Source organism: Falco rusticolus, chromosome 2, assembly GCF_015220075.1.
Source record: "Falco rusticolus isolate bFalRus1 chromosome 2, bFalRus1.pri, whole genome shotgun sequence".
Classification (NCBI taxonomy): Eukaryota; Metazoa; Chordata; class Aves; order Falconiformes; family Falconidae; genus Falco; species Falco rusticolus.
Window position 1 is genome coordinate 84,530,656 of NC_051188.1, and position 26,534 is coordinate 84,557,189.

Sequence of the window (26,534 nt, forward strand, 5' to 3'; positions counted from 1 at the left end):
CAGGGGCGGGCAGGGGGAGGAGCGCGCCGGGCCGGGCCGGGCGGCGCCGGAGGGGCTAGGGGGAGCTGCTGCACCTGATACACCGGGGCGGGAGCGCGGCGAGGGAGGGAGCGGCGCTGCCCGCTGCCGGCGAGAGCCTCTCCCCGCCGTTAGTCAGCGCTGGTCGCGCTGCTTCTGCCTCTTGCCGCCCCTTCTGCGCGGAGCTGGGCTCTCGCTCCCGTTCCCCTCGGGGCCGGCTGCAGCGCGTCCTCTTCCTCCTCCGCTTTTCCCCTCGGGCCCCATGGCTTCGGCCGGCAGCGGCATGGAGGAGGTGCGCGTCTCGGTGCTGACCCCGCTGAAGCTCGTGGGGCTGGTGTGCATCTTTCTGGCGCTGTGCCTGGACCTGGGAGCCGTGCTGAGCCCCGCCTGGGTGACGGCGGACCACCAGTACTACCTGTCCCTCTGGGAGTCCTGCCGCAAGCCCGGCAACTTGGACAGCTGGCTCTGCGAGTCGACGCTGCACAGCGGTGAGACACGGCTGCCCCGGGGCCTGCCCCGGCACCCCCAACCCCCCAGCTCCGCTCCCCTCCGCCGGCGGCACCCCCGCCGCGCAGCCGCCCCCAGCCTGGTCCCTGCCCCGTCCCTCCTTCGTCCCTTCCTGCCGTGTCCCCCACCTCGGCCTCCTCCCGCTCCCCGGCTGCCCCCCGGGCACCGAGGCAGACCCCCGCCCCGCGCCCCGGCTGCCCTGCCAGCACCCCCCGAGCCACCTCTCCTTCGCCCTTGTCTCCTCCGGAGCGGTGCCCTGGGCCCTGCCCCGCCGCCCCCCGCTGCCCCTCCGCGCTCCCCGCCTCGCCCGCTGCCGCCCCGGCTCCCGGCTCCGGCCGCCGCCGCGGGAGTCTCCGGCACCTTTGTCCTCCCGCCCTCCGCACCCCTCGCCTTCCCCAGCCGCGGCGTCCCTCCCCATCTTCCTCCTCCTCCTCCTCCTCCCTGTCTCCCCGGGCCCGGTGGTTGCCCCCCGCGCTGCGCGGCCCCGGCCCCGCATCCCCCCGCCTGGCGGCTCGGGGCGAGGGCGGCGGCGGCCCCTGTGCCCAGGGCGTGCTGGAGGGGGCAGCCCGCGCGCGGCGCGTCCCTCCGCCTGCCGGGTGGTCGGGGGTGCAGCGCAGACGCGAGGTGGGCTTCTGCGAGCGAGAGGGGGGACTGATTTTCTGTCTGCCTTTGTGTTTCCACGAGAGATCCCGAGTTCGGACTAGTTTTGATTATTTTTCTGTGCGGCAGCTATTCTCATACAGTGAAAAGCTGTTGGGAATCAAGTGTCTTCCAATTCCACCCCCGAAGCCACTAGTCTGGGAAAGTTGGGGCTGCCTAAACCAAAACCGATTGCTGTTTTGTCCCGAGTGAGGATGCCTGGGCTCTGGCTCTCCATCCCCCTGGCTGTGCTTGTGTGTGTGTCTTTCCTCTAGCAGGTGCCGATCTTCCCATCGGCTTTCATACTCCTTCGCCTTCTTGCCACACTCCCTGTTTTGATTTCTGATGCTCATTCATTCTTCCGCTTTCTAGGTCTTTGGTCACAGATTTTTAAAATATTTTTTTTAATGCCATTTCACTGTTGCTTGGAGTATTTAAAAACCAGGTTGTGAATGATATAAACAAGCTGCCTGTTGAATATTTTTCAATAAATTGCTTTTTTAGAACCATAATTGTTTTGGTTTTCATGGGTTATTTACTTTATGCCTAATAGCAACTTCTGGAGTCCCAATAGAAACACTGACAAATGAAGCCAGCCTCTTCCCACACCCCCAGCCCATTTTTATCTGCATCCCTGTCCTCCTGACACACACACTTGCATTGCTAAACCATCCATTTGGATCGCTGTGCTCTCCGGTTGGGTAAATCCAGGTACAAGACAAGATAAATCAAGGTAAATCCAAGGACAAGGTATTTTTTTTTAACGAGGTAAATCCAGGCACAATATGTTTGTTTTGAAAAAGAAGGGAAGGCAAGGGGCTGACTGTGTATTCTAGGTGCTTTCCTTTTTCCTTGCTTCTCAGAAATCCTTGTATAGGTTCTGGGAAACAACTAGTCGCTGCTTCAGTAGAAATTGCACAGGTTCCTTTGCTGCTGTGACTATTTATTTTTTTCTTGTCATTGTGTGGAGTAATATTTGCAGGTTGTTTGGGGGTTTGTTTTAAATCATGTAATGCCAAAACAAATTGTAAAGAAATGTCAGTTTCAATCAGTTACCAGGGTATCTACACAAACTTTGGAGAGCTTTCTTTTCCTTCCCCAGTATAAATGGAAATTTATGTAGGAATGTCAGCTTCTAAGTGTCTCCTTAGCAACGTGAATCCTTTGCCCCTTCTCCCTGTCTCCTGAAATAGTATCCCCTTGATTGCAGAAAGACTTTTCAGATGGCTTGAATGAGAACCTGCTTCAAGTCCCCTCCCACCTCCATGCATGATTTATTGGACTCCCCCCTCAATCCATCTCCCCAGCACGCATGCATGTATACACACACACACGCACACACAAGTGCGTTAAAGAAAAGTAGGACAGCTTATGGAACAGCATAAAAGGACACTCATCTCTCTCATCGCTTTATTGGTCACCTGTCTGTTTATGGGAAGGTGGAAGATGAATAGGTGAGGATGGATAGGAATGAAATGTAGTTTTGTTGGATGCTGCATGTTGAAAACTTGGCCTCTCCTCGTGCTTTCTTTTATCCTGTGCAAGAATTCCTGTCTGTCCAGTTTTATTCAGGTTCCTTGAATTAGCTTTACTCATTTTCCCCACATACTTTCCAGTCTAGTGGAGCCAGGTTTCACAAGCTACTGGGAAGAAGTAAACGATCATTTTACTTGAGGTGACTGGAATAAACCCTTCACTTACCTTGTGTTTGGCACAATGCTGCACACTGAGGAGACCTGAAATACGAGAAACTGTACTGTTCTGCCTTTGCCTTCTGCTAGTGTGTTACAATTTCCATTAAAGTCAATAGGAAGGCTACCAGTAAGTTCGCCAAGCTGGATTGGGCTCTATTTGAGACCATTTTGTGTGCTTGCCTTAATATTTCAAGTGCACTTTCCTCCCGCACTGAGAATCTAGCAAGTGGTATATTTTGGAGACAGTGGAGAGCTCCCACAGGGAAAGCTCTTTTAGCTTGATACCGGTGCAAGCAGCTTTGTAGCTGGCTAGCTGTGAAAAGCACTAGTACACACAGGAAAAAGGCATCTTCATCCATGGTTTTAAGAGATTTACTTCATCATCCCTTGAAGGAGAGCACCTCAAGTGGCACCATCAAGGGCAATCTCATGCTAGAAGCTGTTAAAGCATATTTGAGGTTTAATTAAAAACCTTTGTTGTAATTAGATGTAGGACCCCTCACTGCTATCAAAAGGGCAACTTAGTAGTGGAGAGCAGAAGGAAATGTACAGAGCATGATTACATTGGCTGTTATAGCAGGAAATAATACCTCAGTTTTCACCAAGTGTTGCTGTTGCTTGGAGTATGTGTGCTTGCATTCATTCACTCACTGCTTTGAGGGCTTTTTCTTAATAGCTTGCAAGCAATCCTTTGCTCTCAAACGGCTTTTAAAGTTGTGTAAGTAATTCACAATATCCATGCTTCAAGTACGTAAAATAGTGAGTCAAATTAATTTTTTGACATCTGAAGATTATAAAATATCTTAATTTGCTTTTCTTCTTTTTGAGTCTTTAGGGTCTATGTAAATCATCGGTTCAGTTTTGCCCCCCTGTAATTGCAGGAGCTAGAAAGGTATTGTTGCATATACCTCATCTCCCCTTCTAAAATTCTCAGTAACAGCAACTTCAGGAGCTGAAAAACTAACACAGTTGCCAGTATGGAAAGCTTCATGATAAAATCTTGAGATCCAGCAATGCTGCTTTACAGTTTTAGCAGCTATCTGGGCATAAAATTATTTTCTATGATCAAAGCTTTACTTGGCTAATGCACAAGTCATCTTTAAGTCAGCTGTATTTTACTCATGTGCTAAACTAAAATGAAAAAACTTAGGGGGTTGAGAGTGTTCCTTTGCTGTCTTTAAAAAAATATTTGGTTTTATACTTCATTTGAAGTGGATTATGTCTAACTTTTGATGGTTCATTTACAGATTTATCAGGAGTTAAGAATTAGGTATGAGTATTTATTTCTATCACAGCATCTGCCTAAAACTAGATGCATCTTATGTACAACTGCCTGGTTGTCTGTACCTGTACAGGTAGTTGTTTTCTTCCCACAGAATTAATAACAGTAAATTTGAATTCCTGCAATGGACCTCAGCCATTCTAGTTCTTTAAATCAAAAATACAAAAATATGATGTGGAAGACATAAATGGTCCCATCAAATCTGATCTGCAGGTAAACGTGTATTTTGGCTTCAATATGTATATGCTATTCATAGAAAACAATGGCTGCTTTGCAACATTTCAGTATATTGTGAAAACAGTGTATATAAAAATACATTTGAATGGTTTCATACCAATTAAATGTATTTATTCTGGTGAACAGGGATATATGTCTTTCTTACTTAACAACATGTATATTTATTTATGTAATGTTGAGTTCTCTTTAAGAATTTTTGATGAATGTTTGAAAGACAAAACATTCTCAGGGAAATAAGTGCAACAGGTTCTCTGTATTTGTTTAAACATAGTGGTGAACAAACCATAAAGAAAGCTTTAACTTACAACATAGTGCAGTAATACAACTTGAGTCTAGTTTTGTGCTTATGATCCTGTTCTAATTTGTAAAGCATCAGAGACTGCTCACTCAATAGCACTTGAAGGGGTTTAACCTTTAATTATACATTAGATGCAGATATCTGAATTGACATGGTTCAGTAGTCTTGGGTGGTTTCTGCTTGTTTTGAATATAAGGAATTGTTCCAAGGGGAAATTGCTAGCTCAAAAGCAGCTTCCTCATTAGAAGATCTGGATCATTGCTCAGAGTTGATGTTGACACATATTTGTAAAAAGCTCAGGGAGGCTGTTAAGTTTGCTGTAAAATAACATAAGAACGAATGCAATTTTACTAAATCTAAAGAAAGTGGCTTATGCAATGGAAGGAGGAATTAATAAAACATTCCTTCTGGTTTTGAAAACTGTAGTCTGTCATTTTGCATATTACTCTATTTAATAGTAATCCCCAACACTTTATCGAAAGGTGGATTTACAATCAAAAGCAATAGTACTTCAGACTCTGCATCTTAAGAACCTGAGCAAGCTGAGCTAACTTTGAAGTTGAGTTTGACTTGGAGATTGGCCCTGCTTTCCATGGGGAGATGGACTAGATGACCTTCAGAGGTCTTTCCCAACCTAAATTATTCTGTGATTCTATGATGACTGATACTCTGTTTATGCCTGATGTCTACCTGGTTCCTTCAGTGTGTTCAAATTGCCTTGAATTTGTGAACTACCCCTTATGGTAGCCCCAGATAGAATATTTTAAGGTATTCGCCATCTTTTACAAATGGAACCAGTTATTTTAGTCTCAGACTTCCCAAGGCCATGCTCTGTGGGAGCAGTAGATCTAAGGCTCCTTCCTGTTTAGGTAGCCTGGACCTTTTAGTATGACGGAGGCTACCATTTTAGACACTCTTCTCCAAGCAGCTAAGAGACATGGTTACAGCACATTTGTGTGTAATACCTGAAAGTGTGTGTGAGTTTATCTGATCAGGTCAAGAGCACCACACGCCTTATCAAAAAAAAACCCAAAAAAAACCAAAACCCAACAACAAAACAACAGGCTAGACTTTTAGCCATAATGGGTTATTGCTACTGCTGTTGTTCATTGCAATTTTTAAATCAGTTATGTATCCTGTTGCCTCAAGTTTTGTTTATTAAATAAAGAAGTCTTGCACCAGTAAGTTAAAAGATGTTGCTTGGGTTAGGGATAATATATGTAGCTTAAATATTTGATGAGATTTTATATTTAGAATCACATAGAGGGTAACCTTGCCTCTGTTACTGATCCGTGGCCAAAGATGACCACGTAAGATTCAAGGTAACAAGCAGGAGGTGGGGTGAAGTCTGTCCAGCTGTATTGCTTTGTATGTTTTTACTTGTTTCAGTTCTATAATATAAAGGCTATCATTTTGATGGGAAGTGCTCCTGGAACTATTTTAAATGCTAATTGTTTTTCTCAAGGAACAATGGAATGAGTTTTGAAAATTGGAAAAGATTGCCAGTGTGCTTGAAGAACATCAGTAACTGTGGGAAATAATTGCATTCCTGTTCCAATGTGAAGTTTACTTATTCCTTCTTCAGACTGCTAAAATGTAGTAGTATATATAGAAGAGGCCAGAAAAGGTGAGCTTTTCTTGAAAAGCGTGTGTAACACATCTCCCACACTTTGCTCCTAATGACATAATTCTAAGATTTCCAGGGTTTTGTGAGGTTCTTAGAGTTGTGGGTGTGTGTGTTTTGTGTTTGGGTTTTTTTTTTTTTGTTGTTGTTGTTGTTGAATGAATGAATATCCAATAATTAAATGCCATAGTAGTGAGCTAATCTCAGAAGAATGCTGTGTATTCAATGGAAGAAATGCCTGAGTACATGCTGTACTATTCTGTGAATGAATTATAGATTACATGATTTTCTGTAATGCTGTGCTTGTCTTGAAGTCCTCTGTTGGCAAAAGTGATGTGCAATGCATGTTGCCTTTAAATAATAAAATAAAGATCTACATAATGGTACCACTTAACTCTTTTATTTGAAGACACACTGCATTTAAAGGATTTTACTCTGTGATTTTAGAAATAAAGGCAGGCCATGGCTCAGAGAGCAGCTGTCTTTTCCAACCTAAATGATTTTGTGATTCTGTACACCTCCCCCCCCCCCCCCCCCCCCCCCCAAAGTGTATGTGTTTTGTATAAATAGGGAGTGTAAGCTTTAATCTTCAGGAGACATGTGTCAATGGGCAGATGAGCAAGCACCTGCTATGTTTCAAGTTGCTTATACATTTGTAACCCCCTCAGGCTTTAGGCCGTCTAGTTGTCTTGCAAAATCAGTTGTCTTTGCACAACAGCAGAGTTGCTTACCATATTTTTATTGCTTTTGTTGTTCAGTGTGATCTCCTGTAGGGAGGGGAGATAAAACTTGCAGTGGTATGGAAGCGCACAGAAAGTTTGAGTCTAGCAGTCTCAGGGCTGCACATGGTCTGATGAACAGAGCAGCTGAAATGGAGACATCAGGCAGATTAACGCAGTCTGTATTTTATGCAAAAGTGCTGTAGAGACCATCCTGGCAAATTGAGACCATTTCTGTCTTGTGTGCTGCTCACTTCTCTGGGGACCAGTCTGTCTCCTGCATGCTCAGTGGCACCTTCGGGTGGAAGGCAGGGGAGCTCTGCTTGTCATTGAAAAGTGAGCGGAGTCTGCACAATAGCTGCCTAATTATTCCACTGTGTCCTTCCTGGGCTGTGGTGGTGGTGGAACACCTACTGCCTGGAGCATCCTGCCAGCAGGATGTTACCTTGCCTGGAATGGAGCTGGCCTCTTTCCCTCTGATCATGGTTATCTTGCTGTGGAGAAAAGGAAGTCCATAGGAGGAGCCTAGGTGAGAGGGATGCAACTCTGTAAGTGACTGTTAAGAATGTTTTCCCTCAAAGGTGAGAAAGCCCTGAATCTGGGCTGCCTTAAAGTAACGCTCAGCGTTTTTGTTTGTCAGTGGAAAGGTGCATAAACAGCACGAGAAGGCTGGAAGGGACCGGTTAGGTAAGAGGCACTTCAAAGCAAGACTTGGATTTGGATTTGGATTCCCTTGTACCTGTTTGTTCACAGACCTCACAGATCTCCTGCTTGTCTCTTCCCATTACAGGTTTAGCAAATGGAGGAGGAGAGCGGTTTCAGTCTACCCTTGTGGTTAAGAGATTCTTCTGGGAAATGGGAGCAGAGGTTCGAGGCTGGAGCTGGGAAGCAAAGATGTTGCAGTTCCTGAGGAGCCCTCTGGCCCCTGGTATACTGCAGCTAAGGCGGCAGCCTGCCTTTCCTCCTTCATTAGTCAGCTGCCATCATTACCATTAGCGTTCTGCTTCTCAGCAAGGCACAGGCGTACCTGGGTTTGCCTCAGTTAGCTGGGGTTTTTTGCACACATCCCTGTGCTCATTCTCTTTTCTTTGACTGGCTCTAAATGACTCTCCACTCAGCGCGTCAGGAACACTAAATCATCCTGTGTCTGGTACAGTAAATAGAAAGTGACTGATGCCTTATGTGGAGCAGGGGCTCCTTAGGGATGCATTCAGAGATTTTGGCACCCAGTATAAAATGCTCAAAATTCTGTGTGGGTGTTGTCCAAATCCTGGGGAATTAGAGGTATGGGAATGCCTCACTCTTAAGCCTACCTGTGTTGTGCAAGATTTGGTTTATCAAGGGCTTTGTCCCACGTGCTGTTTTGTGTGGATGAAGACCAGTTTCTTAGGGAAAGCTCAGTACGTAAATCTGTTGAAGAAGCAGCAGAAAATAGTTTTGTCTCTACCACAAACAGCTTCTTTTTAACATACTTGTGATGTCACATAGTAATTGCATGTGTTCAAATTCATGGCTTTCAGAAGAAAGCCTTGGCGTAGAGTGTTTGAATTATGTCTTAAGGAAATTATGCATTCAGCCACAACTGTCTGGTTCCCAGAGCTTAGGTAATGCTTTTTAAGTGTCGTAAGTGACTTGAGGATCCACGTGCACAAGTAATATTCATACTTCAGAAAAATCTTTTTCTCAATCCGTAAAAATAAAAAGAAAATGTAAAAGCCAGAGTATGTCTGTGCAGCAGCCAGCAGTAATAAGCATATATGCAAACTGACAATGACCAGAAAATGTTTGTTCATTGCAATTTTTGTACAAGACTCCAGTGTGGAAAGCTGTGGCTAGAGCAACTTACTGGAGGTTTGGTATAGGTCTTGCTAGGAAGAGCTTCTCTGCAGTTTGCAGAAGTGTATGCTACAGAGTCTCAGATTTGTGGTGCTGACTGTACAAGAACAGAGGAGTATGGACTGAGTAACTTATGGACACTGGGTTTCCCAGCTTTAGCCAATATTCCCTTCATCTGAGCAGCTCCTTAAACCCCATCTTTAAGGCTCAGGTGAGGTTCCAAAGCACTGACTTCTCCATGGAATAATCTTATGTGAGAATCTAATGGACACTGCACTACTAATTTCACCTCTGTATTTTCCCTGAATTCAGTGGAGCTTGGCCTTCCACAGACACCTGTGAATCTGAGCGTGCTGAAGAAAGAGGAAATCTTACTGATTGTGTGACAAATGCACTTCTAGAAACTAGATTCTACCTTCATGTTTTTATATAGTCACTATGCTTTTTTGTGGGCTATCTGATGGCTAAGTTGATGAGTGTTTATAAACTTTAAAATGGTTTTGAATATGAATCAATTAGGAATATCTGTAGCCATCTTAGTTGATTGTTATGACATTCACTGGGTTATATTTAATTTCTTATGTGTGGGTGCCTCAACTTTTTATGCTTTACTTGACATGTTCTTTCAAATTCATTATTCTCGAATTTAAATGCTATATTACAATTTCTAAGGATATTGGCTGAGAGCAGGTACGTGGTAAGTGGAAGCTTTGCAATGAATCAGAAGAACTTAACTAAGAGGGTTGTGTTTTCTTGCCAAGGTTCTGTTTAATGCTAGAAGGTGGCTAGAATTACCTTCATCATGTAACACTGCATGCCTTTTCTTACTTCAGCCTCTGTGGGAAGAGGACTCTGTAGAGGACCATTGTATGAAAGAAAGGAATACTTGATTGTTTCTTAAGAGATTAATTCAGTTCACTTGCATTATCTGAAAGAGCCCTACACACAAATGTTTCACATATTCCACAGTATGTTTTTATGTCCATCGCTTGTTTTGCTGTAGAATACCGTGTAGATAAAATATTTATTTTGGGGGGAACTTGCTGAAAACATGAAATCTATGACAGCGCTTGCCTTTTGTGTTACTTATTCTCATGTTAAAAAATTACCTAGTTTTTAAACATTTCAGAACTGTGAGATGTTTTCTCCTTTTATGGCTTTTCCTGATTTTATTTTGCCCAAGAAATAGAGCAGATAGCTATTCTTAATTAAAAATGAATATACCACTTAAAGCCCCAGGTCATTTCATTTGGGGGGAAGAAGGGAGGAGAGTCACACATTTCAGTGTGCAATTAACACATTGTGCTTCTGTTATCATTAAAGAACAGGCTGAATTTCCAAAGGGCAATGAGATCAAGCTATCCTTAAAAAAAGACACTGACTTATGTATGAAGAATTAGCTGAAAAGAAACATTATCATCATGGTTTGGGGGGTTGTTTGCTTTTTTTTGTTGTTGTTGTTTTGTTGGGTTTTTTTAACTGAAGATGGTAATTTTAATAAATTTTACACCAAATATGTGTTGAGTACCTACGTTCGTATTTATATAATTTCCACATATTGCAATCCACATTCCTAAACTAATAGGCAGATTGTTATAATAAAAACTAAGCAAACACTATCATCACTGTCAGAACTGCAGTATATATTTCCCATGCTTATAGACATTGTCATGCTTCTTGTGCAATGCAAAAACATGTTTGGATTTTCAGACCTAAAACCAGTGTACATTAAGTGAGGCTTCTTTTAAGAAATCTGCCTCAAGTTACTTAATGATTGTCAAAAATATGTTAATTCTAGTTGTTTGGAAGGGATAGGTGGCATTTTCAGTGTAATTCTTAATATATTGCTAATATGGGGGAACACTGAAAAAATCTAAAGTTATGCTTTCTGTTGAGTCTACAGTTATAAACCAACAAAACAACTTAAATTGGGCATGACTGTGAGATCACAGTGCTTTTTAAAATCTAAAAATGTATTAAGATTTGCGGGAGTGCAATTTTACTAGTTCCGAACTTTTTCTTAGGTAGTAGATATGTAATATAAATAAACTGTAGCAATGTGCAGTGAAAAATACTGATGTGCATTCTTGAAGTGTAACCAAATTGTGTTTTAAATCCAGGAAACTAATAATCATCGTCTATAAGGTCCTGTTTTGCTCATGTTTATGCATGTTTCTATCTCTGTGAGAACAAGCAGTCTCACTGTACTGCTGAGGCTCCTGAACTCAGTATAGTAACTTATTTGCAAGATTTCTGCGTGCCTAGAAATGGTGCAAGCATATTTTGGATGCTCTAAAGTAGGCTTTTGATGTTTGTGTTCTGTGTACCAGTAACACTATGTAACAATCTGCTGTTCCCATTTTGATGTGGTGTGTTATAAATCACTCCTGGGTAGTCTGAGGAGCGCTACAGATTTTTGTTGTAGAAATCTGCCTTTGCTGTATGTGGTTACATTGTTGTAGCTATCTAACTTACAGGGTGTTCTTTCTTCAGAGGTAGTGATTCAATCTTTGGATGTTTCTTTTTCTTTCGTATAAAGTCCAGTGGCCTGGATTTTTTTCTTAAAAAATAATTGTTCTTAAGTAGAAGGCCAATGCAGAAGATTTTACTTTCTTAATCCAACATAAGCTTCATTTTGTCACCAGACTTGCAAGTTAAGGTTTTTCTGAGATGACAAGATTTAGACACGTAATTTCCATGGTAGTCAATATAGGAAAATTCAGTCCAGTATTCTTTGTGCACTCATGTCTGACCTTCGTGATTTTCTTTAACCAGAATCCCTCTCAGCTGCAGCTTGAGGCAAAGTCTGGTAGCATTGTATGCTCCTGGGAGTGGAGGCTGGAGCTAAAATAGAGGCAGTTCCAGACGTTGTGGCCCAGAGCACAACATTCAATACCCAATTCTCAGCTAGTAGTGAGCAGCATTAAGGGTCTCAGTTTTGTCCTGCTGTCAGCATCACAGAGTAGGTTCTTTTACTCAGGAAATCAATTTTGTTTAACTAAGTCAGTTGTTTTTTAGTTGGGAGTGTAGGTGTCTTCCAACATTCATTTGTCGTTTTACCTCCTACATCAGTACTATAGTAAGGGAGTTTATTTTTTAACCTTTCCAAAATGCACAGATATATCAGTCCTGGAAGTTAAACTGTATTCTAACCCTGTGTTTATGTCATTTTTGCCTTACTTACTTTCAGTTGTTTGGTGGTCTTGCCAATGTGGTTTTGGCAAGCAATAGGATACTATTTTTTTTATTTTTTTTTCCTCCATTTAGTTGCTTCTCCAGTGTTGCACACCTTTTGTTTGCATTAGACTTTGGCATCTGATCAATAAAAAGATAACATTTAATATTTTATTATTTGCAGTGGCTTTCAAAAATCTTAGTTTCTGAGATTTCCCATCTGGCACTTTGATTTATTTTGCCAATTTTTTATGGCTTTTAACTTTGGGACGATATGGATTTATGTGTCTAGTCTTTGTATCTGCGTAGTTTTCTAGTGCAAGGATTCCTTTCATGTTGTTCCAAAGTGGTTCATTCTGTTTATTTATTTCTGTATTTTATATCTGTAATGCACTCTGATATTGGAAGAATACTTTCTAAATCATCAGTACACTAACAACTTGGTGTTTCTGAAGGATCATGTCAACATTAAAAAGCACTCTTCATAACACTCCCATCCATAACTAAAATCGTATTTCCATCCCAATAATAGTAAAGCAGTGGGACACACAGCAAACTGACATTACAGATTGCGTGCTGATGGTAGGAGAATGAGAGATTGTTTCCAGCCTTGGGTTTTAGTCTAGTAAGGAAACGAGGTGAAATACCTTGGAAGGTTGAGTACTTAGTAATTAAAACATAAGTAAACAACATGTCTGGATTTCTAAAAAGAATGAAAATAAATGTGTGTACTTGCACAAACATGCCTTTTTTAGCAATGCTTTTATAGCTTCTCTATTCACTTTCTTCTTTTAATCTCCTTCATCCTTTTTCATATAGTATATGAAGGCTTTTTGGTGATAATAGCTGCCAGCCTTCCATTCCCAAACCCCACAGCTGCACTGCTGGTATCTTCAGCAGATTAGATCCCTCTTGAAACTGGATGTACTGTTTTAAAAAACATGGACTTTTGCTTTTTACAAGAAGAGAATGTGGATTTTTGTTGTTCCTATTTTAGTAACCTTGAGATCTCAAAATTTATTTTTGAAATGATTATGCTTATTTCCTTTGAACTATGAAATGCGTTTGGACATTTTATTCTGAATATCATATGAGTGCTATAGCATTCTCAAAGTGATGAGAGATGCATTGCATACATAGGTCCTTTTCCCACAAGCTGATTTTAGATAATTTTCCTTGGACTACTAAATAGTAGTACTAAACAGTAAATAGTGATCTGATTCTTTTTCTTGATGCCTGTTATTGGACAGAGAGAAGGTCTTACATACTGTTTTGCAGAGACAGGGCAAAGCCCATGCCTTTCTAAAACCTATAGAAGCTCTTCAGTTAGAACTTGTATAGACCCATGATAGCTATCAGCTTGCAAATGTTTCTTGTTTTATGTGATTTAAGACTGCAAGGATGTTTTTTATAATTGCATCCATTATGTATGAAAATAACTAGAAAATACTCTGGGTCAAATCCAGAAGTTGCTTTTGGGGGAAGAAAAGAAAAACTGGCACTTTAGGATAAAATGTTTTAAAATGGACTTCAGATTTGACTCGGTCTGCATCTACTGATCGTTACTGCCTTTATAAGGGCTTGACCTCCACCTTTTTTTTTTTTTTTCACTGTTGAAATTTTTTTAATGATTATTATTTCTTTGAGCATCTCCTTTTATTTTTGTTTTGCTATTCATATTACGTGGCCTTGGTAGCTCCCAAGTGACAAGTGTATATGGTGAACCTCCATGCATTTCCCTTCATATGACACCCTAATCAGCTCAAGCAGATGTCTGACTTGCACTGTCCTGTGTGAGAAAGTTACAACAGACTGGGGTTCAGCTAACGTGCACTAGCTAATCCTGACCCGGCCTCAATTTCTCATTCTAAATTGGACAAAAAATAGGGGACCAAATTATTCAGTCTTACTGGAGCCAAAATCCCAATGAGGCCAACTAAGCCTTGAAAAAGTGTGGCAGGTTGTGGCACTTTGCTCCTGAGTTGCATCTGTTGTATAAAGGTGTTTCGCTAATGAGGAGAAAAGAAACCCAAAGCACAGCTGTTTACTTGCCTGAGCCTTGGTGCAGCCTGTATGTTCCTCATATTCTGCTGTTTCTGTCAGGCCTGTGGGCTTGTTTTACTGAAATTGTATTGCTCCTTTTTTCCCCTCTCTTTTTTTCCCCCCCTAGACTGGCAGATAGCTACTCTTGCTTTGCTGTTGGGTGGTGCTGCCATTATTCTCATAGCTTTCCTGGTTGGGTTGATCTCTATCTGCGTGGGATCTCGGAGGCGGTTCTACAGACCAGTTGCAGTCATGCTCTTTGCTGCAGGTAAGCGGATTGCCAGCACCATCCCAAAAATTTCATGGGAGCAGCTTCACTTTTGTGAAGGAAGACATGCCTTGTTCTGCATACTAATTCAGAGGCATTTGGTTTACTTCTGTGTTAATTCTGGTGAAGTTTTTTAGGATACTGGTGTTCTGCATGGCGTTGATTATTTTTGCAGTCATGCTATTCTTAGTTCATAAACATTTATTTGCATTATATTTATTGTTTTGTGAAGTACATGCAGCAGGGGAAACTACAGGGGATAAATCTCAAAGTACCATTTTTAATCTGTGACTTTGTACTGCTTAATGTCCCCGGTTTTATTCTTCATGCAAAGCCATTTCTGTTATTTTAACGTTCTTTCTTTTACAATTTTAAAACAGGAAAAACAGTGCCCAAATAGGATTATGCTCAAGGTGTTTATATATGCCCCTGTGCCATGAGGAATTAATTTCATTGTGTCAGCTTGCTTACTTAGTTATTAACTTAACATGTTGTCACCATGTAGTCCCTATCTGGTTTTAAAAACATGAAAACGGAACAGCTTGTGTAAATTATCACAGAATCTTAAAGGAGACCTATGAATCTGAATTGTCCATAAGACTGATCCAGTGAGGTACATTTACAATATCAAATAATTTCCTTTTGTACATTCTGGTGTTTTGGGGCTTAGCATGTTCCCAGTTCCCCTGAGATTCACTAAGCATGGTTTTACCTCCATCCTGTCACTGGTATCTGCATTGGAGCCAGCTGCTTTAACCCCTTCTGATAGCCCATAATGAAGAGGACAATAGAACCTAGTCTTTGTGATGTATTAAAAAAAGCCACTTACAAGGATATGAAAAGAGTGCAGAATTTGCAGGGTATTCAGAAACAAGAGTAGAGCTCCGGGGAAGGCTCCTGCTGCCCTCTGCTGCTAACCTTACCTTGATTGAGCCGCAGCACTTCAAGATGCACTTTTATTTGCTCAAGAGGTATGGGTAGGTTATATTTCATTTGCTTTTAGGAAATGAATGCAACCTAGGATCAGATTTCCTGAGTGGAAATCATATCTTCTTGTTCTGTGTGTCTCGTTGCTTGCTTGGTTGAATGAATAAAGGCACTGATGCCGTTACTTTAAAATGTAGTAATATATCTGAGATTATAAAGCGTGCTGGGCAGTTAACTTTGAAGGAAATGGGATTACTGAATTTCTGTAGTGGTTTCTTATTTGGCTTTTGACTTAATTTCTCATAACATTATGTAGTAACTTAGTAATTATTCAGCCATACGCTGCCTATCTTGCCATATTGCTTATTTAGTATATAGTTAACTTTGTACTAAAAAACCCACAACTTTCCCCAAGAAAAAATTTCCCCAAGTCCTGCTGTTTTGCATAAAGCTTAATCTATTCTCTTCTGCAGAAAATTACAAAAGATTTGGGGTAGGGGGGATTTAATGCTTACTTGCATCAAAAAGGGAAATATATTGGTGCTTTAGCTCATGAGTGGTGTTCACCTCTTTCCTTTGCCTCTGTGTGTGTGTGCGCACGTGCATTTGAAATAGCCATGAACTGAAGCATATAGGAAGAAGAGAGATGATGAGGCCAAGACAGCCTGCCCCATTCTTCTTCATTATCTGGCAAATCTGAGGAGAATCCTTTTGGGATTTGATGCTGACATTGTTAGTGTCATTTCCTACAGATTTTATCGTTGATGTCAGCTATTTTTAGAGGTGAGTATGGACTGGCATATCTTGAAAGAATTATGGAAAGAATCCCCTACTGAAGAGGGGAAAGTTAAGATTGCAGCACTGGAATTTTTGCCTTGTGCAACTGCCCGTGGATTCAAACCTTCACCTGTGGATTTCACAGAAGATCTTTGAGGATAAATCCCACCATGACCTGTGAATCTGTCAACAAGAGCAAATATTCTGTATGACTCTGGTTAGGAGTCTACCAGCTGCCTCTGGAAGAAGGACACAGGATGAATTGCCCAGAGACATTTACTGATCTGTGTGGGTGTCAGGTAGAAAACATTGCTGTGTGGGAGAAAGAACAAAATGGGAAAGTAGTATCCAGGCACTTTAAAGTCCAAACAATTGGCTCTAGGCATATTTTTTTTTCTAGTTTTTATTCTTTTTATCTTTTTTTTTTCCTTGGCTTCAGGGTTCAGTTGGCAAAATCTGTAGGTGAGGAAAAAGATTGACTAAGACTAGAAGAGATAAGAAAGCAGAGACAAAAAAAAATAATTCAACCTAGCTACTGAGAATAAGCCAGCAAGTGATCAACAGATGTGAATGTGTTTAAAATGCATACTGTCGGTTCTGTATAACGGGGAGAGAAGCAGGAATACCTTAGGTGATGGAAGAATGTGGAGCCTACAGAGAGACAGTTGCAGAACACTCTTGTGTGGAGCCACCTTGGCTCATACAGCTCTTCCCAGCTGTTTGGTCTAGTGGGGTTCACTAGCTTACATGCTTGCTGGGGTATCTTCAGTGCTCATGAACCAAACTGGCCCTGAAAGCTGTATCCTCAAAGCAAAAGTTCACAAACTTGTCAATGTATGAGTCTCATGATACAGTTGGCTGATAACTGAGTGCTAACTGAGTCTTAATTTAAAGATAGACAGAGAAAGTGTATTTGCTGAAAGTCCATTAAAGAAAATTAAGAAGATAATGTAAAAGTTGTTTGCGTTCTGGGGCTATGTTTTAACAATTTTAACAATGTTTAAAAGAATAACCTGTTGAGGTTAGTAAGCTTTTTAACCCTTTTCACAGGATGCTTTTACATGTAAGCTAGGGAAACAGTGGCTAAGTGAAAGTATTACGAGAGAGAGTAAAAAAAATTATGGCAGATAATATTTGGAGAATCCTTAGAGGATGTATCTTTCTGTTCTGACAGAGTCATAGCACAGTCTGGCTGGACTGCGTCCTGAGTTCTGTGCTATTACCTATTTTCATAATGATGTGGAAGATAGAATAAAAATCTGTTTGTCAAATTTTACAGTGAAGCTAGAAAAAAAATGCAGATAATTGGAAGACAGAATTTGATTTTGAGAAATTCATGGAATAGTCTGAAAAAGTAGGACTGACTTCAGTAGGATGTAATGCAAGTTGCTACAGGGCGGTCAAAAAGAGTCACAGCATCAAAGAACTATTGATAGGAAAGCTACTCTGTAGGTCATGTAGTCCAACCTTCTTGTTGAGGCAGGACAATCGCTAACACTAGGTCAATCAGCTGCAGCTTTGCCTGGACCAGTCTTGAAGAATTCCAAGGATGAAGATTCCACAGCCTCTCAGACATGTTGTCCTGGTGCCGTACTACCCTCCTTATAATATATTTTTCTTTCCGGATGTCCAACCTGAATCTCTTAAACTGAGTTTTGTGTTATTTGCCATTATCTTACATTGCCTGGCAATATACAGAAGAGGTTGGGTTTTTTTTTTCTGTCGTCATTGCAGCTACATTTTCAGGTAACTGTAGGCTGGTTTGAAATTGGTCCTTAGTCACCTCTTCATAAGTCTAAACAAACATAGCTCCCTCATCCTCTCTTAAGGATAATTTGCTTCAGGATTCTGATTATCTTGGCAGTCCTCTGGACCCTTGTCCTTTGGTTGGTGAATCCGTATTCACTACTGATTGCTACTTTGTTCTGCATGTGCTTGGAGGTGGACTTCCAAGAAGATGTACTCCAGGGACTGAGTTGAGGCTGACCAGCCTATAATTCTGTGGACTTCTAGACTTTTTAAAGATGGACACAATATTAACATTTTCCCAGTCATCTGAATATCTTCCAATCCCTGTGATTTTTCATAGATGAAAGGGGGCTCAGAATTACATTAGCCAACTCTTACATCACCCTTGGATCAATCTTGTCTGTCTCCATAGTTATGGATGCAACTCTGAGTCATCTCTGAATTGTTCCTGCACTGCTGACACCTTCCCAAACCGTGTCACTGAGAGGTCTTGGAGAAGGCATCACTTGCATCATCTGTCACTAGACTGGCTTTCCTGTCTATCATTGTATGAATATATTTGCTGAACTTCATTTTGCAACTAACGTACATGCTTGATGGTGGGCTCCAGCTGGGCTTCAGCCTTCCTGATTTTGTATCTAAGTATCAAAATAGTGCTTTTATACTCCTGTCAGTCTATCCTTGTTTCCTGCAGGTTTATGCCCCTTTCTTGCACATTCATTGAGAAACTCCCCATTTGGCCAGCTGGACCTCCTGCTGAAATTTCTGGTCTTCCTGTATAGCAGGGTGGTCTGTTCTTGAGCTAGCAATATTTTAAAAATTGTCATGGACCTCCTTTCTCTTCATGCTGCTTTCCAATTAATTGCACAGGTTGTATTAAGTACAAAAATACTTCCTAGAGAGCAGTTGCATGTGTGTTAATCTTATAAACTGCAACACCCATTCGTTATAAATGAAGTGCTTTACTCATGTGAACAATCAGGAGTGCTGGTGTAGAGAACAGAAATACAGAACTTACTAGTCAGCACCACCATTTTCAAATACAGACCAATTGGAAAGGCACACCATAAGTCTTTTTTTGATGGCAAAACTGTTATACTCAAACATTTGAACAAGATAAAAAGATGACTGTAATTATATGTTCCTAGTTTTAAAGCATTTGCTGTGATTTCTGCATGTTTAATATGGTGGGTACATATAACTGTATGTATTTCATGTAAATGGAATAAAACTAGTATTCCTGTTCCTGTGCAATCGTCTTGCAAGCATCATAGTGCTAGTCATAAAAATGGGTCTAAACCTGAAGTGAATAATCTAGTTTGAGGTAACTAGTTTGTTTTGAATAGCATTTTGAAGTGGAATATATTTTTTTAAGATTCCTTTTGCAGCCTTTTTTTTTTCTACAGGAAAGGATAAGAGCTTACACTTCCCATAAGTATGTCAACATAGCACAGAGTTAGTTCATTTAAATTCATTGGAAGCGTTTCAGTAGTTGGCAGCATGGGTCTTAACATCTTTTTGGGTCATACTGGTCATTTTTCATAACTTCACTAACTGTTGTTTCTAGGCCACACAAGTCTCTTCCCACTCTACAGGGAGAAAGAATGATAGGAGGCAAAAATAGCGGGAAGTGATGACAGTGTTATGCAGTGTGGCTGTTTCCACTGTCCAGTTGCTGCCAGCACTTTTGGAGTTTTACAGTAGTGTAGCTGGACAAGTAGTAGCAAAAGCAGGAAACCCTCACTATAAAAATATCTAAAATACCTGTTGTGGGTGTTGCTGCTTTATCAACGTGACCATTTTCAAAAATAACAACTTTTTTGTTTTATTTTGGCAAGTCTGATCTGCAGATTAAAATTCAGCATACTTCATGTGTTGGATTGAGGGAAGGTGGAGAGCTTCCTTGGTTGGCACTTGATGCGCATGCACACACAGAGCGGTTCCTGTACTGACTCAGCAGAGATGCTGCATCCCCAGTTCAGGAAGCCACTAAAAACCTTGCATGTTTCCATTCACCTTGGGAAATCCTTTTTAACTTTGAATGGTCCTAAAGATGTGTCTGAAACCTGAGCATATATTCAGGCAGTTTTGGGTATAATGATGCTCTCATTATACAGAATTGGAAGGCATAATCTTTTCCTAAGAGTAGGTGCTTCCACTGCATACCTGTCAAAATTTCTGCAGTGTTGCAGTGTTTTATGAGCTGACAGACAAAAATTATATTAAAATGGAATAACACAAAGTAACACTTCAATAACTTTAGGGTTAAAAAAATCTTGTGGATTTTGGTATCCATGTCAGAAAATCCACTATCCAAACATTTATCAGATTTGCAGTCTCAAGCAAGAGTCCAAAGACTAGTCTGTAGGCTAAAGAGGTGGGGTGGGGGTGGGGAGAAACTTCCACTGAGGGTTTGGTAAAGTGTTGTCACCAAGATTGTAATGAACATTGGAAATCATCTCCCGGTACCAGTCCCATCCAGAGGACAGGTGAGCATTAGTCACCAGGGCTAATGAAAAGTGCCAGTTTGACAACACCAAAGAGCGTGTGTGGGAAAGAAAAGGCAAAAGAAAAATTCTGAGTGTGCAAAGTGTTCAAGCAATAGGAGAATATGATTAACATTATTTTATTTTCCTGTAATTTCTCAGTGTAATTTCAGAAGGGCCTCTGTAGTCCAAAGCAGTCTTTCCTCTGTTACCCAGTGGCATTTTATATTAGTACTGGCTTTGTAAGAATTCTTATAATAAATAGTGTTTGTTCTTCTTACAGTACCTAATAAATGGTGAAAAATGACCCAGTTAATGTTAAAGAAAGTAGTTGTTACGGCATTATATTGCATACCATTGAACTTTCATCAGAGTATGTCTCAAGCCTGCAAATACTTAAGCGTGTGCTTAACTGGGTGGATTTGCCCACCTGCCTGTGATCAGGGTGCCAGGGTAGTTTGCAGAGGCAGTCGTGTGTTGAAGTCTTTAAAAACTGCTCATCTTAAATGCTGGAAAGGAGCATAGTGATAAGGCTGTCTCATGTGTTTAAGGGGTAAAAATGATGTTTTGTACGTCCCTGTGATGTTTAGTCTTTTGTGAATGCCAGAACTAGAGGCCTAGAATCATTACATCATACAGCTTGTTCTTGTCTTCAAACCAGCTTAATTTTCACCTGCTTACCTTGGAAACTGTTGTCCCAATTTGATGTTAACGCTGCTCCTGAATTTAAAGGAGAATGGCTGCTGATGAAACTGAAATCTTCTTGTGAAAATTTGGCTTCTTCATCTGTGTATTTTCCCTTTCAGGTTACTGTATGTGGGTTTTTTTTTGATGTAGCACAATAATTAACAGGTTTGCTGAATTCCACTGCAGACATGTGGATCAGGCTGCAGGAGATCTGGCTGTCTGAGAGAGTGCTGTAGAAAGTAATAATTTTTAAGTTTCTTACTGCATTGGATTTATCTGTTTTATTAGCTTTTTTTCATCATGAAGCATTTCTGACCCACCCCCTAAATTCATAATGCAAGGCAATGTTTTGCCAGTTGGAAGTTTAGTGGCTGATCAAACTTTATAGATTCCTTGGTATTCTGTGTAACAATATCATTAATTCTGATTACAGTACACAATAATTCATATGAAATATGTAATTCAGTGAGTGTCTACTGAACATAAATATGTATTGCCTACTACAATGAATTATTTCTAGGCTAAGTAAATGATTTGATTCTGAGCTATATTTCTTAATATTTGTTTGTTCTTGCTTCTTGTTCTGACTTATTTATAATAGCGATAGAACAATTGATGTTAGTTTTGTTATTATGGAAGAAATAATGACTACAAACTAAAATACAAGGGAGAGAGAGAAAAGAATTGGGAAAAGATTGCTTTCACTGTTAGTTTCATGGACATCTGAAGGATCATCATTATACCATAGGAATAACATTTGTTTATCAGCCAGGGAATATCTAAGAACTGCTGTGTTCTCTGTGAATGAAATGAAGGTGATCTTTTTTTTTTTTTTAAAAAAAAAAAAAAAAAAAAAGAGCAGTACTTACAAGCTAAAAATGCACCGAGAGCATTTAAAATGTGAATTTCAGTAATGTGATGTTTTCCTTGTTTTATGGAAATGAATTAAGGCTTCTTCTGACTTTTTTCTTTTTTCTTTTTTTTTTTCAGTTGTTCTTCAGGTGTGCAGCTTAGTCCTTTATCCAATCAAGTTCATTGAAACGGTCAGCTTGAAAATATACCATGAGTTCAACTGGGGCTATGGCCTGGCTTGGGGTGCAACTATATTTTCATTTGGGGGTGCCATTCTTTATTGCCTGAACCCTAAGAACTATGAAGACTATTACTAGAATCATTTAATAAAAAGAAAAATAACAAAAGGATTACTCCATCTTTTCTAACTCACAGTTTTTTTAGAACACTTGTGGAGCACCAAACAGTCTGCTCTGTTGATAAAATAGCCTTTGCCTTTTGGGTGTGAACACTATAACCAGCTTTTACAACCATTTAAAAGAACTGCAAACACTTAAGATTGCTGATCATACATAGGCAGATGCTGCAAGCTGCTGATACATAAGCTTCATTTTTCCTGACAACAAGCAAAAGGATCTACGTGACGGCGATCATTGTGAGAAAACTAGTTGGAATGAGAATGCAATGCCAGCATCTGCTATTGCCTTCAGGGGAGCAGCTGGCATAGGGTCCATTTAGAAGTTTCCCTGTATCATAGAGGATTCAGATGTCTGATAAGCAGGCAATGGCATCTTGTATAATAGGCTGTGTTGGCCCCTCGTTACTCGCTCGAAAAAAGCTCTTAAGGAATTAGTTGTAAGTGACTGTGTTGAGGGCAGTGAATGTAACTGGTTAATGACTTGTCTAATATCTGCATTCAACAGTCTTCTGGGAGAATAATAAAAAAATTTTAAAAAGGCAAAAAACAAAAAACCAAGCCACCAGTCACGCAGGATTTCATGAATTGGTAATTAACATCACTGTGCCAGCTGTAACAGATTGTTGAAGGAAGTCCAAACCTGGAGACATGTGCTTCTGACTGTGTAGTTGGAAGTTGTCTGGGGTCTGACTATTTTGCTGGGAGGATAGAGATAAGGGGTAGCAGAAAAAAATCTTATCTGTCCATGAGGCATCTAAAATGTATGAATTGAATGAATTGCAGTTGTCCTGAGCACTCATTTAACCTCTGAACATCATCATGAAAAGAGTGCATATGGAACAAGTTCAGTTATATTTTTGAAAGGTATTTGTTAGTATAAATGAATATATATAATACAAATATAAATGCAGAGAGAGAGAGAGATGATTTGTCTTAAAATTGTAGTATGAGCTGTGATGCAGTGGTTAAAATACTAACTTTGTACACATTCTTGAAAGCATTGGATTGGTACCCCACTTTTGGTTGATGTTACAGAATAAACGTAAAATGGTTTGTCTTCTGTATGTGCCCTTGTACAGACTCTGTGTTATGGGAAATGCTTAGAAGTTCACGTCAAGTTAACGTAGAACTGGACAAAATAACTACTTGCTATTCCACGTATAGTCTAATACTTACTAAAAAAAAATCTTTTCTAAGGCTGTTGCAAAGAAACAAAATGCCTTTTTCTAAAAATCTAGTTAGGTTGTGAGTGTCTCTGATCATCAAGAATACAGCTGAGACCCCATCATGTCCATATTGAAACATTAGCACTTCAGGAGGTAATCTCTTGTTTTTAAAAGCTGAGTTTATAATGGACTGGCTGATGATTATGTACATCTAATTACTCCTTGCTTAGTACGTTTCCCACTTAAAACATCCCAAGCCTGTACTTATGCAATGAAATCCAAGATAAAGTAGGAAGAACTTTCACATGAATTTAATCGGGATCACTTTTATTTTTGTTTACAATTTGCTTATTTGGATAGTTTCAATTAATTATGAACATATTTTTATACAATTCTACTCTTTAGAAATAACTATTTTTTTTAACGGAGAAATTAAAAATATATTCTATGTGGACCTCTGCAAAAGCAGATATGCTGGGGTTGCACATCCACCTCTACACCAATGGTTTTGCTGGTTCCACGGAAAAGACTGCTGAGTTACTCAAAGTTAAGACCGCGTCTACAGTGTTAATGCTTGTGCCACAGTTTGCAGGTCACAGAGGTTCTCCAGTGACTGTGTGACCACACAGCTGCCTTTTGAGGAGGTTGTTGTGAAAGTGTTGCTGATGTATGGAGACAGTTTACAAAACTGTAGGGCTCTCTGGAGTTAAATTTTTACTAGTATGGCAAACTGTTCCGTATCAGTGGTGATTAATTAGATTAGGTGGGTAGATTCCAGGGCCAGTGGTGATTATTTAGATTAGGTGGAGCAAAATGATAGCTTGACTTGGAAGGGATTGTATGGCAATGCCTGGAGAACAAAGAGGATGAGAGGAAAAATTATGTCCACTTGTTTCACAGGTACCGCAGAGCGTTTGTAACTTTGTTGTTTGTTTAGTTGTTGCATTTTTTCCTGAGACTGTCTTAAGGTGGATATTCAGTAGATAGTTAACTCTGTATCTTTCTAAACAGCTGTGTAGTTCTGGTTTTATTTAGCAGCATGGAGAACGTGGTATTTTGGCATGGGAATTAGGTTAGCTAGAGAAGCCCACTGTGAGATGATGTCTGTACTTTTCTAGGAGGACGATGTTCTGGTGCTGATATTGTGTGGCAATTTACCTATGCTGACAAGAAGGTACAGTGCTGAACCCATATCGTATCCACTAATTTATCAAATCATTTTTCTTTATGTAGAGTTTGAGTGAACACAACTGTCAGGCCTAAGGCCTGTGCAAATTAACGGCATGCGCTCTGAAAGTCACCAGACTGTTAATATGAAAGGCATTCAGGCAAAAAAAATTTAGAGATGTGAATGCCTAAAGACAAGGTTCTTCATATTTGAGTCAGAGATCTGATTTTCAGTCTCAACACCTGCTTTTCCTTTTGAAGATAACGAAGTCTATTAGGACCCATCTCTCGGACTCCTCGGGTCCTTTGCATTTGGGCATCTAGCATATGGGTTTAGGTACCTGCCTTCAGCTTACATTGCTACTGCAGTTTCTGATTTCCCCTCCCCCCCCTTACCATTGCCAATTTTAGTAAGCAGTCTGTTTCTCAGACTAAAAGTAAATAGAACATTATGCTGTTGTTTGGGGGGTGTTTTTTGCTTTGGGGTTTTTTTTTTTTCTAGCCACAAAAAGGATGCATACCTGTGTCTTGAGTGTATGTATGACAAATCAATCATTTTGTACGTTGTACTTGTGTCATGCCCCCATTATTTCTGTTGTTTGGCTTTATCTCACTGGGAGGATGATTCTTTCACTCAACAAATGCGTTGTTTTTCTTCCAAATATATGCGATTAAATATATATATGTATAGCAAACTTGCAAGCAGGGCTAGTTATTTGTATTTTTTAAGCTTAAAGTATACCGTCCGGTGCTGACAAGTACCTAGCACCTCTTCTGGATTTCTTGCACAACTTCGTTTAGCTTTTGTAAATTTTAAAAACAAATATAGAGAGACCTATGTGTTTGAAATATAAATGATATATATGGATTAGCATGTAACTGTATATTATTAAACATGCGATGAACTGACTGGTAAGTGAAGTCTAATCTTATGGCTAGCAATGTAATTTATTCAGACTGTATTTTTGTACAGCTCAGTGCACACTAACCTATTGCCTCTGTGTCCTCTATAATGCCTCAAACTGTGCCTAGAAATTTAATTTCTGTCTTTAAAAGAAAAAAAAAAAGACAACTAAATGCTTCATGTTGTTGATGGTATTGGGTTTTCTGACGTTTTCCTTTATTTATTTTTGAGAAGTGTATGGTAAGTTTATTAAATTAATCCATCAACATACGATTCATTTTAAATGGTCATTGTTAGCAGTGAAAGACACTTCTTTTTTTTTAATCAAAACTTATAAGTTTGCAGTTTTAATACCATTTCTGCATTCACGATTTTTGTAGCTTACATAAAGTTTTATGTGAAAAAGTAACTGAAATAAAAGAATTGTTACACTAACCAAATGTGCCTGTTTTGCTCTGAGTAGAATTATGTATACAGCTGAACTGGCGTGGTTTTCTGTTGGGCAGACTGAGAAGGAATAGTTTGCTTAAGCTAATGAATGTGCCTGGTATTTAGTTACCATACTGAAGGAGTCTTACCAAAATACGCAGGGGGAGAGATGCAGGATCTTGCCGATGTAACCCCTTCCATTTCACCTGGCCATGGAACAGAGCACAGGGTAGATGTCTGGGTGTCACAGAGCCCATACTGCCTTTATAAAAGTACAGGTATTGTAACATCAGAAAACCAAAGTGCTTTTAATGTGGTAAATAACAAGGGCATGTGTTGAAATGTGGATCTATACGGAGTACCTTGTTCTAGTGTGGAAATTTATTCATTATATACAGGTTTCTTTTTCACATTTCCAATAACTAATAGTTTTTTTCCATTTTGATTCTGAAAGCTGGATTACTTTTTTATGCTGAAAAAGACCAGATACTGTTTTTGAACCTGAAACCTGGTGTTGCAAAAATGGAAAACCATGACTAAAGCCATGATAACAAGTTGTTTCTACCATTTGGTAGCGTACTGTCATCCTCTGCATTGCTGGGTACCTCTTGTGAGCAGGCAGCGGCGTGGAGGGCAGAAGCCTTGGCTTCAGTGAACTTTTGTAATGAGGGAGTACAGGCGCAAGGGTGGGGT

General features: G+C 40.2%; 1 protein-coding gene across 1 annotated transcript; it reads left to right on the forward strand.

Moving 5' to 3' along the window:
* On the forward strand, window positions 1-25,844 carry TMEM47 (transmembrane protein 47). Its single transcript, XM_037377276.1, has 3 exons — window positions 1-506; window positions 14,199-14,339; window positions 21,956-25,844. Exons 1-3 carry the CDS (start codon window positions 281-283, stop codon window positions 22,132-22,134), a joined length of 546 nt encoding a protein of 181 aa, XP_037233173.1. The 5' UTR covers window positions 1-280; the 3' UTR covers window positions 22,135-25,844.
* The last annotated feature ends 690 nt before the right edge of the window (window positions 25,845-26,534 follow it).